Here is a 15,406-nt window from a genome sequence, read left to right on the forward strand (position 1 = left end):
GACCTTCCGAAAATAAACGGATTGTCGTCGGATGACCCGGACCAGAGTTGACCCGGACCGAGTTGGTCCAAGTTGACTCGGTCTGGCTGGTGCAGGAGTTGTACCATCGGGTTGCTGGGTCACTGGCTCGCTGGTCCGAGTTGACTCGGGCGAGTCCGGATCGCTGAACCAGGCTGATTATTTCATGTTTCCTAACTTAGGAAACAAGAAATATTTGAACAGTCTTCTTCCCAACTTCTTCGGCAATAGCAATTTCGGCAACGGCAACTTTCCAGACAGAGACTCCTTAAACCGAAACGGAATCATCGTTGAGAAAAGGTAACTCTCCTTCTTCCCCACGGCGACGATCCCGGCTTCCAAACAGAGCAGAACAGCAACGGGAAACTCTCCGACAGCAATAGGAACAATAGAATTTAGCAGAGATTGGTGTCATCGTCTCTGGCAACGGCGACGTGATAACAGAGCACCAGAGAGACTTCTGACAGCAGCATATAATGATCTTTGGCTTGACAGAAATCGGGACATTCCAAAAATAAACGGATTGTTGTCGGATGGCAACCTTCCAGACAGCAACGTAATACGACTTCCGACAGCAGCAACCACGATGAATGTTGCCTCTGCTCCCGCAATGTCGAAAGATATGGGTAAGAAGAAGAGGTCAAACGGTCTGCGAAATTGAAATAGTGCAAGCTTGATGCGCGGCGCGAACAATGGCTTTCTCAAGTCAAGAACAAAGGCGGAAAAGAACCTTCCGATGGTGGTTCTTCTCCTTTGTCTCCTTTGCGCCTCACTGATGAGAGACACAAGCCTTTGGCCAACTTAAAACCAAGATCAAGAACAGAAGAGATCGAGAGTTCGCGTCCTCACGACAGTGATTCTGAGTCGCTTACTAACAGTCCAAGTAATGACTCTCGTAAGGAAGGACATGCCAGTTGTGGTAGCAGCAGTAGTGGATCCTACTCTGGAAGCGTCAGTAAAGAAGAGGAAGATAGCTTGGACGATTGGGAGGCGATCGTAGATGCCCTCAATTCGGAACCGGTACCCCAAACGGAAAAAACAAATAGAAGGAAGGCTTAGACAAAAGGGCTAAACTAAACTAGAAGCAAAAAAACAATGCACAAGTACTAAGAGATGAAAAAAAATTCTAACAACGGACGAGAATGAACTTTAAAGCCCATAGTCGGAGTTCTGAAAATCAAAGCTCTAATACCATGTTGATTTTCAGGACTCCATGAATTTAACTCATGGAGAAAAAGGGAAAGAAACCCATTGGGAGAAAACTGGAGGAAGAAGGGTTATGGAATTGATTATTCTTTACCCTCCCCCTGAAGCTCTCGTTATAGATTTATTAAACTATTATATTTCAATAATACCCCTGAACTTAGGGTTTAAGGTTTAGGTTTTTAACCCTGGAACTTTAACTAAATTACATGAATGTCATCTCTATGAGATGACCCTTTATTTACCATCCTACCATCAATGTATGTGGGCCTATGGGCCTTCTCCTTGATTTGTGGGCCTTGAGCCCATCTTCTATATCTCTTGGTTGCATGGGTCTTCCTTGGTCTTATGGGCTTGAGCCCATCTTCTAATACACTTTGATATGTGGGTCTTCCTTGGTCGTGTGGGCTTGGGCCCTGTCTTCCAACACTATCTAAATTGGACCGTTTTTTGGCCAATGAGGACTAGTTGCGGCTTTATGATAATGTGACTGGTAGAGTCCTCAGGCACACCATCTTTGATCACTGGCCCATATTTGCTTGACACACATTTTGGTCGTTGGGGTCCCACACCATTTCGGTTTCATAATTCTTGGCTCAACAGTAGCAACTTCATTTCGGTTGTTGCGAATGGCTGGAATGGGCTTGATGTTCATGGTCCAAGAGGTTGGTTTCTCCCTCAAAAACGAAGGTTACTCAAACAACACCTCAAATCAAGGTCCTCGGGGTACAAGTACTCTCTCCTCAATCAGCATGCTAGCCTTGACGCTATGGAAGAAACCAACTATCTCTCTTCCAATGAATTAATTCAACACTTTTCCATTCAAAATCAGCTCCAAATTTTTGCACATAATGAGCTCTTTTGTTGGAAACATCAAGCTCACTTTAAGTGGCTCCCTGAGGGCGATGCTAACAAAAAAAATTCCATGTCGTGGCCTCTGCTAGGGGTCTGTTGTGGACTCAATAGCACACCGAGTCACACAACGAAGAAGACAACAACAACTCACTCAATAGGAATTATTTCTTATATTGTTTTAAGTAGGAGTTATTTCTAATTACTTTTTATATAAGGGCATTATGGGGAATTATTGTAACCCTAACCCTAAAACTTCTTGACGTGACCTATTTAAAGGAAAGGTATGAATGAAATAGGTAAGCTTTGAGATTTTAGAATAACCTAGTCTAAATAGGTTGAGATCACCTCTTGATCTCGAGTTTAGGGTTTACTCCAAAAATCCAACCTATCCTTCACCCTCCATTGCCATCCATCTTCACCCAAATTCATCCTTCATCATCCATACTAAGAAAAGGAGTTTCCTACCCTTTTTCCGAGCCCAAAGAGAGGATCTTCTCTCATAACCAGCGTCAACAAGAAGTTGGGTTCAATCCCCTCTTGACGAGCAGCAAAGGAGGAGTAATTCTGGTTCTTTCACATGAGAGATTAGAGCCACTCTTCTTGCTGGGAATTCATCACGAAAATAGAGCAAGGACAGCCATCAACGTGAACCAAGGCTGCCCCATCAAGCTAGGTCTTCAAGTCCTAGAACGAGCTGCATCAAATCAGGGTTGAAACCCTGATTAACGTGAGCAAAACAGGTATTTCTCCATTCTTTCTCCACCTGAATTACTTCCATTCTAGCTATAACTTTAGCACTAGAATGAGATCATAAAAAGGGAGACTGATCACTGGTGGAAGAGTACCCAAAGAAGGGACCTTTAACCCTCCTTACCGAATCCAGTCACTCAGTACCAGTGCTGGATTCACAACTCCCACGCCGTGTTACTCGATCCATGACCCGGGACCGTAACAACTTGGTATCAGAGCAGGGTAACATGGGGGATAATATCAGCAATGAAGAAATCCAAATTAGGATGCAAAAGATAGAAGATAGCCTTGAAACAGCACAAACGTTTTGTAAAAAGGGCTCAATCCAGTCCTGAGCTTAAAGCTCTGGGTTTTGAAAAACCCCCAATAAATAGTGACAGTCTTCTCTTTTTTATGGTATTCTCTCTACCATGGATTTGGAGATGGGATTGTACTATAGGCTTTAATGATAAAGGCCTCCTAGTATTATTAAGAACATTTCATGTTCGTTGGTGGAAGAATTTTCCCAACATTGATACTAAAGTAGCAGAAATTGGGTCTGCTATCATACAAAATGAAAATAATCTTGGATTACATAGAATCCCGGAAGTCCATTATGACTCCAACAATTTATTTAAAAGTTTCCAAACTCAATTAAAGAGTTTGATTCCAAATATCTCGGAAAAAGAGATTATGAAAAAATTATTAAAATCATCATCTCAACCAGCAGAAGATAACATGTCTGTGTCAGAACCATCAGCTGCCGAAGATGATGAAGAAATCGAAGAAGACAGTACAGAGCATGATGATAATGCTCATGACTCATTACCAGATAGTCAGCTTCCAGAAGATCTTGACGAATATATTAATGCTATGTTGCAAATGTTTCAAGTAACATCTAAAAGAAAATGATTTTACAGGATATGACTATGACAGACACATCTCAAAGTAAACTTTATATTCAATCATTGATTTTACAGGTTTAATGGACGGAATTGTCCAATCATTTAATTGTTGTTGAACTTTATATTCAACGAGAGAAGCATTCTTAACTGATCCAGTAATCGTACTACTAGATGCCATATTGAAACAAATTAAAACACAATTAAAGTAAACTAAGTTACACTACAATAGGAGTGGTAAAAGTTAACCAGAAGGAGGAATATCCTAGTATGAAGTAAACATATTATAAATTGATTATATGAAAATCATGAATGAAGCAAACTATTATTCATAATATCATAATTAATTTACTGTTCATCATCTTCTTAATCAGATACACGTCTGTCAACGATTTAAGAGTATAGAGGCCCTTCAACGCCTACGCCTATCCACGGCAACGGCAACACGGGCATACCTCAACGCGACTTGGGTGACGTCCCATATCATAACAAGAACGAAGATGAATAGTAAAGCATTATAATATTACGAAGTAAGTTAACTCCCTTGATGATTAAAATATAAAAAAAATATAATTAACTTACTCCATGCCTAGATATTCAGGGTTTAGCCTTCCATGGCTCTGATACCAAATTACAGCGGATTTATAGGAATTAAATTAACAGAAGGCAAATATGAGAGAGCAGAGAGAGAGAGAGAGAGAGAGAGTTTTTAAATTTATATATAAAAAATAGGAACGATATATTGGACTGGAAACTATTGGGTGCATGGCTACTGGCTCGAAGAGACCCCGTTGCATTGAAAGACAGGGGTCGTTCCCGATTGTCACAACGTCACATACCTTCCTATAAGAATAGACAAGTTTGATAAAATAATACTCCTTAAAAATAGATAGATAGATAGAGAGAGAGAGAGAGAGAGAGTTACTATTTTACAGTTTGTATTGGCCAAATGTATCAGATTTTAGATAACTGATATCATAAACCATGTTTCTAATTGCTCATATGTTCTTCTTGCAGCATTTTAGGACATTTAATCAAAGTACTTTATGGTGCTGACGATGAGGTGAGTTGTGAGTATGAGGCTGTTGCTTAAAAGGAAACTTAACTGGAGTCTCTCTGTTGATTGCGGCAATGTTCCGTTTACTTCAGAAAGGTTTGTGATTTGGAAGAAGAGATGAACCGAATCATTAGCATGCTACAGGAGTTGAGGACAGAGAGACATCAGAGTCCAGAGGTGAGAGAGGTTGCTCAACCTTATCACAGAAGAGGGGAGCAGTGGCCTGGACGCACTGCTGTCCAAGCACCTCAGCATGGAGGCACAATCCCAAGGTACACCAAGTTAGAGTTTCCCTCTTTCAATGGTTCTGTGGATCCCGTAATTTGGTTGCATAGATGTGAAATTTTTTTTTTGAACCAAGGGACCACTGAATGGGATAAGGTGCAACTAGCCTCTTTCCATATGACAGATGAAGCCATGTTATGGGTGACTCAAGTAGAGAAAGAGAGACCGGGAATAACTGGGGGGAGAATTTAAAAATCTATGCACAGTTAGTTTTGGGCCTCCCGCCAACAGCAACCCCCTGGGAGAGTTAGTCCTATTGAGACAAAAGGGTTCGGTGGAACAATATCAAAAACTATTCCAGGAAAAGTTGGCTCGTGCTGGGGAGAGGGTATTAGTTGACCAGCAGGTCTCCTTATTCACAGCAGGTCTCAATGAGTATTTACAGCTAGAGGTAGAACTCCTTATGCCTACGGATCTAGCTCATGCCATGAATATGGCCCGAGCAATGGAACAACGACAACAGCTGCAGCAACGTAAGCCGGGTTGGTCGAGTGAGAGGAACACTTCCTCCACATGGCAAGGGCGCCGCTATAATTCATCTCAGGGAGCATCTACAGCAGCACCATCCAGACACACTCCGACTACGACTCGGGTAGCCGATCCCCGCCCTGGTAATTCCCTACCGAGCTTTATAAAAAAATTGACGAGTGCGAAGATGGCAGAAAGGCGGTCCAAAAATCTCTGTTATAACTGCGATGAGCAGTATCGGGTCGGACACCAATGTAAACGATTGTTTTGGCTCGAGATGGAGGATCCAGAGGAACCAGAGGATATTATCGAGGAGGAACCACCAGAGATATCCTTGCATGCTATTACTGGGCAGAAATCGCCTACTACAATGCAAGTCCGAGCTCATGTCATCGACCGCGAACTGGTGGGACTAGTCGACTCAGGGAGTACACACAATTTTCTGAGTTTGACAGCCACACAGCATCTCCAGCTCCAGATACACACTCATCCTATAGCCACTGTCTCAGTGGCCAATGGCGAGAAGGTCCCTAGCTATGGGATTAGTAAGGCGGTAACTTTTTTCATTGGATTTACTTCATTTAATGCGGAATTTTTTGTTATTCCCCTGGCGGGATTTGATATGGTTTTAGGCATTAAATGGTTACAAATGTTGGGGCCCATTCTGTGGGACTTTTTGGCTTTAACCATGAGCTTTGATGTGGCCGGAAGTCGGGTGCTCTTACAGGGCTGTCAGGTGGACAGGGCCCACCGCATACACACTTTGCAGACACAGGATCAGCCTGACAGTACCAGTGATGGTCTGGTTGAGGAGTTCTCTGACCTCTTCCAGGAGCCTTCGGGGTTGCCTCCCATGAGGCACTGTGACCACAGGATCTGTCTGAAACCAGGTTCTGAGGTAGTGGTCGTGCGACCATACCGTTACTCACACCTTCAGAACGACGAGATAGAGCGTCAGTGCCATGAGATGTTGAAACAGGGTCTTATTCGTCCCAGCCGCTCCCCATTCTCTTCATTCGTCATACTTGTGAAGAAACATGATGGGACATGGAGGTTCTGCGTGGATTATCGTGAGTTGAACGTGCAGACAGTAAAAGACAAGTTCCCGATTCCGGTAGTGGATGAGCTTCTGGATGAGTTACATGGGTCGTGGTTATTCACTAAACTCAACCTCCGTTCGGGATACCATTAGGTCCGGATGCACCCCTCTGATATCGAGAAGACGGCGTTCCGCACGCACCATGGCCACTTTGAGTTCGTTGTCATGCCGTTCGGGTTATCCAATGCACCCTCCACTTTTCAAGCTTTGATGAACGAGGTATTTAGCCCCTATCTTCAAAAATTTGTTCTTGTATTTTTCGATGATATTTTAATATATAGCAAGTCGGTTGAGGAGCACTTGGCACTTGAGGATTGTTTTTGACTTGTTAAGAGCACATCAGCTCTATTTGAAACATTCCAAGTGTTCTTTTGCGGCTTCACATGTGGGGTATCTGGGACACATTATCTCACATGAGGGGGTTACGGTGGATCCCGAGAAGATCCGAGCTATTCACGAGTGGCCGCAACCACAATAGTGTTCTGCATTACGGGGTTTTCTGGGTCTTGCGGGCTACTACCGCAAATTTATTCAGAACTATGGGCCAGTGGCAGCACCATTGACGAGTTTACTCAAGAAAAATTCTTTTATTTGGAATGAGGGGGCCACCACGTCGTTTGTGGCACTCAAAGCTGCCCTCGCATCCGCACCAGTATTACAACTTCCCAACTTCGACGAATTGTTCGTGGTCGAGTGCGACGCTTCGGGCGTGGGCATGGGGGCCGTTTTACAGCAGTTGGGCCATCCTATTGCTTATTTTAGCAGACAGTTGGCAGTCCGCCATCACAAGCTGGCAGCCTATGAGCGCGAATTGATTGGGTTGGCCAAAGCGGTCCAACATTGGAGGCCTTATCTCTGGGGTCGGGCTTTTCTCATACGCACGGATCGCTACAGCCTTAAATTCCTACTAGAACAGCGTTTGACGACGTCGCCACAGCAGCACTGGATCAGTAAGTTGTTGGGGTTTGACTTCTCGGTGGAGTATCGTGCGGGGAGATTAAATAAGGCGGCAGATGCCTTATCACGGAGTTTTGAAGATCAGCAGTCGGTCTATTCTATCAACCAGCCGAGATTTCTCATTATGGACTTGGTGCGAGAAGCACATGCCACTAACCCTGCACTGCAGAAACTGCATCAGCAGATCTCAGAAGGGACAATGAATGTGAAGTGGTCCATCCAGGATTCACTTATTTATTACAAGTAGCGGATTTTCCTTCCACCTGAGTCCGAGTTGCTTCCAGCTATTCTCTCGGCCTACCATGACAGTACACACGAGGGGATCTAGAAGACCTTGCACAGAATTTGAGCTGTATTTTACTGGCAAGCCATGAAGCCCTCTATTGCGACGTATGTGGGCGACTGTCAAGTATGTCAGCGCAACAAAGCCGAGCACTTGAGTCCAGCCGGTCTTCTCCAGCCTCTGGCCCTTCCTACGTAGGTTTGGGCCGACATTTCAATGGATTTTGTGGAAGGCTTACCCCTGTCAGCCGGCAAATCCGTACTTTTCGTAGTGGTTGATAGATTCTCCAAGTACGGGCATTTTATACCGATGGCTCATCCGTATATAGCAACACGGGTTGCTCAGACTTTCTTGGAGCAGATAGTCCGCTTACATGGCATTCCAGAATCCATTGTAAGTGACAGAGATGCAGTTTTCACGAGCACCTTTTGGCGGGAACTGTTTCGCTTGAGTGGGACGAAATTGAAGTTCTCATCCGCCTATCATCCACAGACAGACGGGCAGACTGAGGTGGTGAACCGCACCATCGAGATGTATCTACGGTGCTTGGTGGGGGATCGTCCCCGGCAATGGGTTCAATGGCTTCCGTGGGCCGAATACTGTTACAACACTTCGTTCCACTCTGCATTGCAATCCACTCCTTTTCGGGTTATATATGGCCGGGATCCACCTCGCCTCCTCTCGTACAACCCAGGGTCCACCCGCGTGAACACGATTGATCAGGCACTCATAGACAAGGATATACTGCTACAGAATATCACAGAACGGGTACGACGCGCCCAAGCTCGAATGAAGGATGTATACTATAGAGGCCACCGTGAGGTTTCTTTTGAGGTTGGGAACTATGTGTGGCTACGGCTCCAGCCCTACCGTTAGCAGTCTCTTGCGGGACCTCCACGTCATAAGCTCTCACCCAGATTTTTTGGGCCGTTTCCCATTCTTCGACGCGTGGGACCAGTCGCCTATCAACTCAAATTACCGGACACAGCCAAAATTCACGATGTGTTTCATGTCTCTCTTTTGAAGCCGCATTCCGGAGCACAACCTACATCCACTCCATTCCTACCACCGGTTGATCATGGCGAGGTTGTTCTTAACCCAGCTGCGGTGTTACGCGCACGGCTAACCAATGACCATTGGGAGATTCTCGTCCAGTGGACGGACACTGACCCCGACGCTGCAACATGGGAACGTGTGGACATCTTCAAACAAGTCTACCCAGCTTTTGAGCTTGAGGACAAGCTCTTTCTCCATGGGGAGGCAGATGTTGTGGACTCAATAGTACACCGAGTCACACAACGAAGAAGACAACAACAACTCACTCAATAGGATTTAATTCTTATATTTCTTTGAGTAGGATTTAATTCTTATATTTCTTTGAGTAGGATTTATTTCTTATATTGTTTTAAGCAGGAGTTATTTCTTATATTGTTTTAAGTAGGAGTTATTTCTAATTACTTTTTATGTAAGGACATTATGGGGAATTATTGTAACCCTAACCCTAAAACTCCTTGACATGACCTATTTAAAGGAAAGGTATGAATGAAATAGGTAAGCTTTGAGATTTTAGAATAACCTAGTCTAAATAGGTTGAGATCACCTCTTGATCTCGAGTTTAGGGTTTACTCCAAAAATCCAACCTATCCTTCACCCTCCATTGCCATCCATCTTCACCCAAATTCATCCCTCATCATCCATACTAAGAAAAGGAGCTTCCTACCCCTTTTCCGAGCCCAAAGAGAGGATCTTCTCTCATAACCAGCGTCAACAAGAAGTTGGGTTCAATCCCCTCTTGACGAGCAGCAAAGGAGGAGTAATTCTGGTTCTTTCATGTGATGGATTAGAGCCACTCTTCTTGCTGGGAATTCATCACGAAAATAGAGCAAGGACAGCCATCAACGTGAGCCAAGGCTGCCCCATCAAGCTAGGTCTTCAAGTCCTAGAACGAGCTGCATCAAATCAGGGTTGAAACCCTGATTAACGTGAGCAAAACAGGTATTTCTCCATTCTTTCTCCACCAGAATTACTTCCATTCTAGCTATAACTTTAGCACTAGAATGAAATCATAAAAAGGGAGACTGATCACTGGTGGAAGAGTACCCAAAGAAGGAACCTTTAACCCTCCTTACCGAATCCAGCAACTCAGTACCAGTGCTGGATTCACAACTCCCACGCCGTGTTACTCGATCCATGACTCGGGACCGTAACAGGGTCGTGCAAATCGAATTGCCTCATTGTGTGTTAACGGCAAGGTAACTTCCGATCGCCCTCCATTACTAACTCATTGGTGAGCTTTTTTACAGATCTTTATACGGAAACCTGGTCATCAAGACCTTTCATCTAGAATGTTCACTTCGCTCAAATTCTGGATGTCACTACCAGCCTGATTGAACTACCCTTCTCTGCACGTGAGATTGAAAAGGCCACCCTTGGCCTCCCTTATGATCGGGCTCCCAGACCAGACGGATAGGTTAGGAATTAGATGCCCTAATTCAAAACTAGCGAGAACTAATAATAATCGCAGAAAAAGGAAAAAGCAAGTACGAAAAACAACAAAATTTATACGGGTATGCCTCAAGGTGAGGCTACGTCCTAACTTCTTCCGCTGCAGTAACCTATTATGAAGATGAAATAGTTTACAAGAGAAATCGCACGCACTCATGTTTTTCTCTAACCACTCTCAGCCGCAACTGATTATCTTTCTCCGGGAGATAAAACCCTAACAATGGTGCCCCCAAATATAAAGAGAAAATTAGGGCAACCGGATTAGAAGTGTGAAATCCCCAAACCACCTTTAACGAAACAACAGTCAATATATCATGGATCCATGTACCGACACAGCGTAAAGAGTTAATCAGGGGTGGCCTTACACATCAGGAAGATAGGTCTTAAAATAGAAAATTAGTCTCCTTATCTAGTCTTATTGCATAAACTATGTTGAGGAAAAAGCCTTCTCCAACCCGTCAAACTTTAAGGACATTCTAACAAGCCTCACCTAGATAAAGAGATACATAGTACATACTAATAGACATAAGACAGGTCTCCTCCACCTTGAAAGTTCATGTGCGGTATCAACAGATCTATGACATTTGTCTTTTTTCTGTTCTTTGTACATATCATTCATGATCCACCAATAGCATGAAGAATTTAGTAATTTCTTCTTTTCAGCACAAGTATACGAACAAGTTGTCAACAACCATCATTTTCAAAAAAAAAAAAAAAAGCAAAGACCAAGGACCATTAACCAATTGGAGTACCAAACTCGACTAACCCAAACAATTGCTAGCTAAAACCAATGACACACAACACATTGTCTGGAGGATCCTAAAATCTTGTAATCTCAACCTTCTGTCTTAGGATATTTACTTTTCTTGTTAAAACCATCCATCATTCACAGGGAAGGAGGAGTTCATTACTGTAGTATCCAAGAGTTGTAAATCAGTTATAATTTTATTTATATTTAGAAAGTGTTTTTCTACTTAGCTTCTTGTTTTTGAAGAATAATGAGAAAATTATTTCAAGGAGAAGAAGAGACAAATTACAAGGAGAACAATCAAATTCTGCCTAGCAAACAAATAAACAAAACATCAAAAACCAGAAAAAAATTACAAGCCTTTCATTTTTTTATGCTCACGGGAATTAGAAATTTTGGGTGTTTCCCCGTTAAAATCAAATTCTAAATTAGATGTCTTACTTCTTAGAAGCTAGAAATCAGTATGTCTGTGTCCAGGTGACCAGTTCAAAAATCAGTTTCTAAGTGACATTCTTACTTTTAGATTGTCTAAGAGTATTATTAGCTTTTGTAGCTTGGGCCTTTGCCTCAGTGGCCACATAGGGAGTTGCAAGTGTGAGGTATTGAGCTCAAGTCTCACCAGGGACGAAAGGAGTAAATGCATATGTAATCAACATTCAAAAAAAAAAAAAGGCTATTAGCTTGAAATCCTTTTTTGCATTGCCTTGATAAAAGCATTTTGCTGAAAAGAGTAGAAAAAAATAGACCTCTGTAGAAAGAAGACCAAGCAAAGAAATAATGAAAAACCGGAGCTAATCAATCTAAAAAAGCATTCCCACAAAAAGATTTTTTTTTAAATGATGCTGATTTTTTTAAGACAAAAGCTCAAAAGAGCAATTTACAAAGGAGGGAAGCCTTCCCAAACAATGAGAGATTGCTGAGAAATTCCGAATTTTTCCAACTTATCAGCCAAAGAGTTGGCTGGTCTAGGAATGAGATTCTAATTACAATGAGTAGAAGATACAATGTCAGCAATACTATCAGTGATAGGCCAGTGGCGCAAAGGGGGGAAGTTGTCTTTAGAACACCAACTAATAACCGTTTTCGAGTCGTCTTCAATGATTAACTTACCATGGAGACGATCCCTGAAGATTTGGAGGCCGAACAGCAGAGCACTAACTTCAGCTGTATTAGAATCGACAATGCCCACCGGACCAGCATAAGAAAGAATAGGGTCTCCATTGTGACCTCTTAACACACCACCTGTTCCAACCAGCCCAGGACATCCAATAGAACTACCATCAAAATTCAACTTAATGCAGCCGCAAGGGGAGGATCCCAGATAGCCATACTCGGAGTTCTGTTGGGGCTGGATATATGAGCGATCAAATTTCAATATTTCCGAAGGGAAACCCTTGATAGAGTGGCAAAATCCTTCCTTGTATGAAGCCATCTCGAGATGAAGCCAACGGCATGAGAAGCTAGGTTGTCTGGGGTGTTAGCTTTGGAGTTGAATCTCCAGTTGTTCCGCTCGAGCCAAATGCACCATGGAACATGCGCAAGACAGGCCGAAAGTATTAATTTGCCTAGCTAAGGAAGGAGAATCCCTCGAACCATCTCAAAGGTGCCAAAGAGGTCCTGATGTAGCCCCACTTGGAGCCCAATTTTCTGAAAAATCTTCATCCAAACTTGCCACAAAAACCCACAATGTAAGGGGACATGATGGACTGTCTCTTTGCACTCACCGCAAAGGGGACAAGAAAGATCAGGGGCGGTGAAGCCTCTTCTATGAGGTTGTCTGAAGTAAGAATTTGTTCTCTGATGGTTGACCACACGAAACTTTTGATTTTGCTAAGCACTGAGAGTTTCCAAGCCAGATTCGCCTTGTTCTCATGAATATTGTAGTCTTGCTTTCTGATATGAGACTAAACCGAAGTGACAGTGAATCAACCATTATTACTGGGCTTCCAAATCAGTTTATCATCTGAGTGGTCCCGGATAATAGTACTGTTGAGTCTGGTAAGGACAGAGCAAAAAGGCAACGATTCATCATCATTTAATCCCCAGCAAAACGGGAGACTCCACAAGTGATAACTCCATGAATCAGCCACAGAGCAAGAGAGGTCACTTGCCACCCTATGCAGCCTCAGGAAGTCCTCCGAGAGGGATCAGGGGCCACACCATTCGTCCGACCAGAAGAGAAGAGTCCTTCCATTGCCTGTGTGAAACAAGGTAGCATCTCTGAACACTGGAAGGAGCTTGAAAATTGATTTCCACATCGGGGATAGGAGGCGAGCGGCGCCACCCTCTCTCCACCAGGCACCCAAAAACTGAAGGTAAAATTTCACCATATTCTTCCATAAACTGTTATGCTTGTTGTTGAAATTCCAAATCCATTTGAGCATAAGAGTTTTGTTCATTTCTCTTGTAGGTCGGATGCCCAATCCTCCTCTATTATGAGGCATGCAAATATCCTTCCAATTAACCAAATGGTATCTGAAGGTGTCTTCTGAACCTCTTCATAGAAATCGTTGATAGATGGCATCAATTTTGGAGCAAACGGAAGCCGGACATTGCATGAATGATAACAGATAACTTGGTAGCCCAGCTAGACAAGACTTCAGGAGAGTGGGACACCCCGCTGTTGATAAGAGTTTACCCCTCTAAGTGGCTAGCCTCTTTTCAAATTTCTCAATGAGGGGGGACAATAGTGACGCTGAAGGCCGAGAATCAAAAAGTGGGAGCCCAAGATATTTAGCTAGCATATTTCCCACGGAGCATCCCAGGTAGTCCGCCATATCGCGAAGCCCAGCTGGATCAATGCGATAGCCAAGCAGAGTGGTTTTTCCCCAGTTTATGTTTTGACCGCAAGACAATTCAAATAATCCCAGCACGACACGCAATTTTTTTATCTGATCCATAGTACCAACCCCGAAGCAAATAGTATCATCCACAAACTGGAGAATTAGAATATCAAAGGCTGTGCAATCTGTCGTGGGGAGGAGTTATCCCATGTTCTTGGCCGAGTAGATCAAGGAGGATAGATATTCTGCTACCACGTTGAAGAACAAGGGGGAGAGGGGGTCTCCCTGTCTGATTCTCCTGATTCCCTTAAAATAACGATAAATTGTTCCGTTGAGAAGGACGGAGTAGCTTGCAGAGGAGATGCAACTTTCGATCCAGAAGCGCCATTTTTCCCCGAATCTCATCTTCCCCAGGAAGGTGTCTTGAAACTTCTAGTTAACTCTGTCAAATGCCTTTTTGAAGTCAAGCTTGAGGATGAATTTGGGGAGCTTTCGGACCTTGAAATGATAGCTAAGTTCATGACATGCCATGGTTGAATCATGAATGTTTCTTCCCTTGATAAAAACACTCTGGCGATGGTGAATGGCAATAGGGAGGACTGCCCTGAGTCGACTAGCAAGGAGGCGCGCAATCACCTTATATGCACTGGTGGTGAGACTGATAGATCGAAAGTCGGATGGGAGCTCTACCACAAAAAGATGTGGCCAGTAGCAACCACTACTACCCAAGGAATGAAGAAGACCATTAGCACTTCTGGGGGCAGCGAGTCCATACTATAGATAACAAGTGACCAATGTCCAAAATCTTGTCCAATAACTGCCAGAAGTATCCAGAGGGGCTTTTCTCCCCATTGCCTAGTTAATTACAACAGCCAAGTCACATTCACTTTCACTGGGAGAGGATCTGAAAATTTCTCTCTATAGAACTCTGGTTTGCAATGAGGCCCTTTTTTACATTAGTTTTAAACTTTGCACTGACAGATGTCCAATGATACAAGTAGGGTGGAGGGGTGTCTCCAATAAATTTTACAAGAAGAGTAAAATCCCAAAAGCAAGTTGGTGGCGAGGAACCCCATCTTTGGCTTACTGATCTGATACAGTATTAGCTGATCTAACTACAAGCCACCATGAAATTGTCCATGAAGAACAAAAGCTATTGATTTCTTCATACATATAACCAAGTTGCCTGATGGTTCTGATTTCTTTGACATCCAGGATATTATTGTAGCTAAATCTCCTTCAATTTGTAAGGCTAAGGACAAGTTCCAGTATAATAACACCTGTAAGGAGGGCCCTTGTTTCAGCCTCCACAAATTCATATACCATAGCAGGCCCTAAGAAATCAAAGGACACAACTATTTGCAGTCTCAAATAACACCACATACAACCACAGGTCTTGGATTACCAAAATAATTTCCTTCGAAGTTAGCTTGGACTACCATGAGCACTGCACCCAAGAGGGTATGGAGCGTGATGTGGTTCCAGAAACTGATTATAGTCTTTCAATGCCAACA

At 43.4% G+C, this 15,406-nt stretch overlaps 2 protein-coding genes across 6 annotated transcripts in view; one reads left to right on the top strand and one right to left on the bottom strand.

Annotated features, from left to right (window-relative positions):
• LOC137939166 (uncharacterized) overlaps nt 1–15,406 on the bottom strand; it is an 85,587-nt gene that overhangs the window by 25,442 nt on the left and 44,739 nt on the right. The gene's annotated exons all lie outside the window — the stretch shown is intronic.
• LOC137939334 (uncharacterized) lies at nt 605–1,077 on the top strand. Its single transcript, XM_068784616.1, is given in 2 exon segments — nt 605–662; nt 665–1,077. Coding segments are annotated over 2 exon segments (471 nt in total).

The sequence above is a fragment of the Aristolochia californica genome, unplaced genomic scaffold, assembly GCF_029961685.1.
Source record: "Aristolochia californica isolate CCGP_79_NKW_82.1479 unplaced genomic scaffold, dmAriCali1.0.hap1 SCAF_8, whole genome shotgun sequence".
Taxonomy (NCBI): domain Eukaryota; kingdom Viridiplantae; phylum Streptophyta; class Magnoliopsida; order Piperales; family Aristolochiaceae; genus Aristolochia; species Aristolochia californica.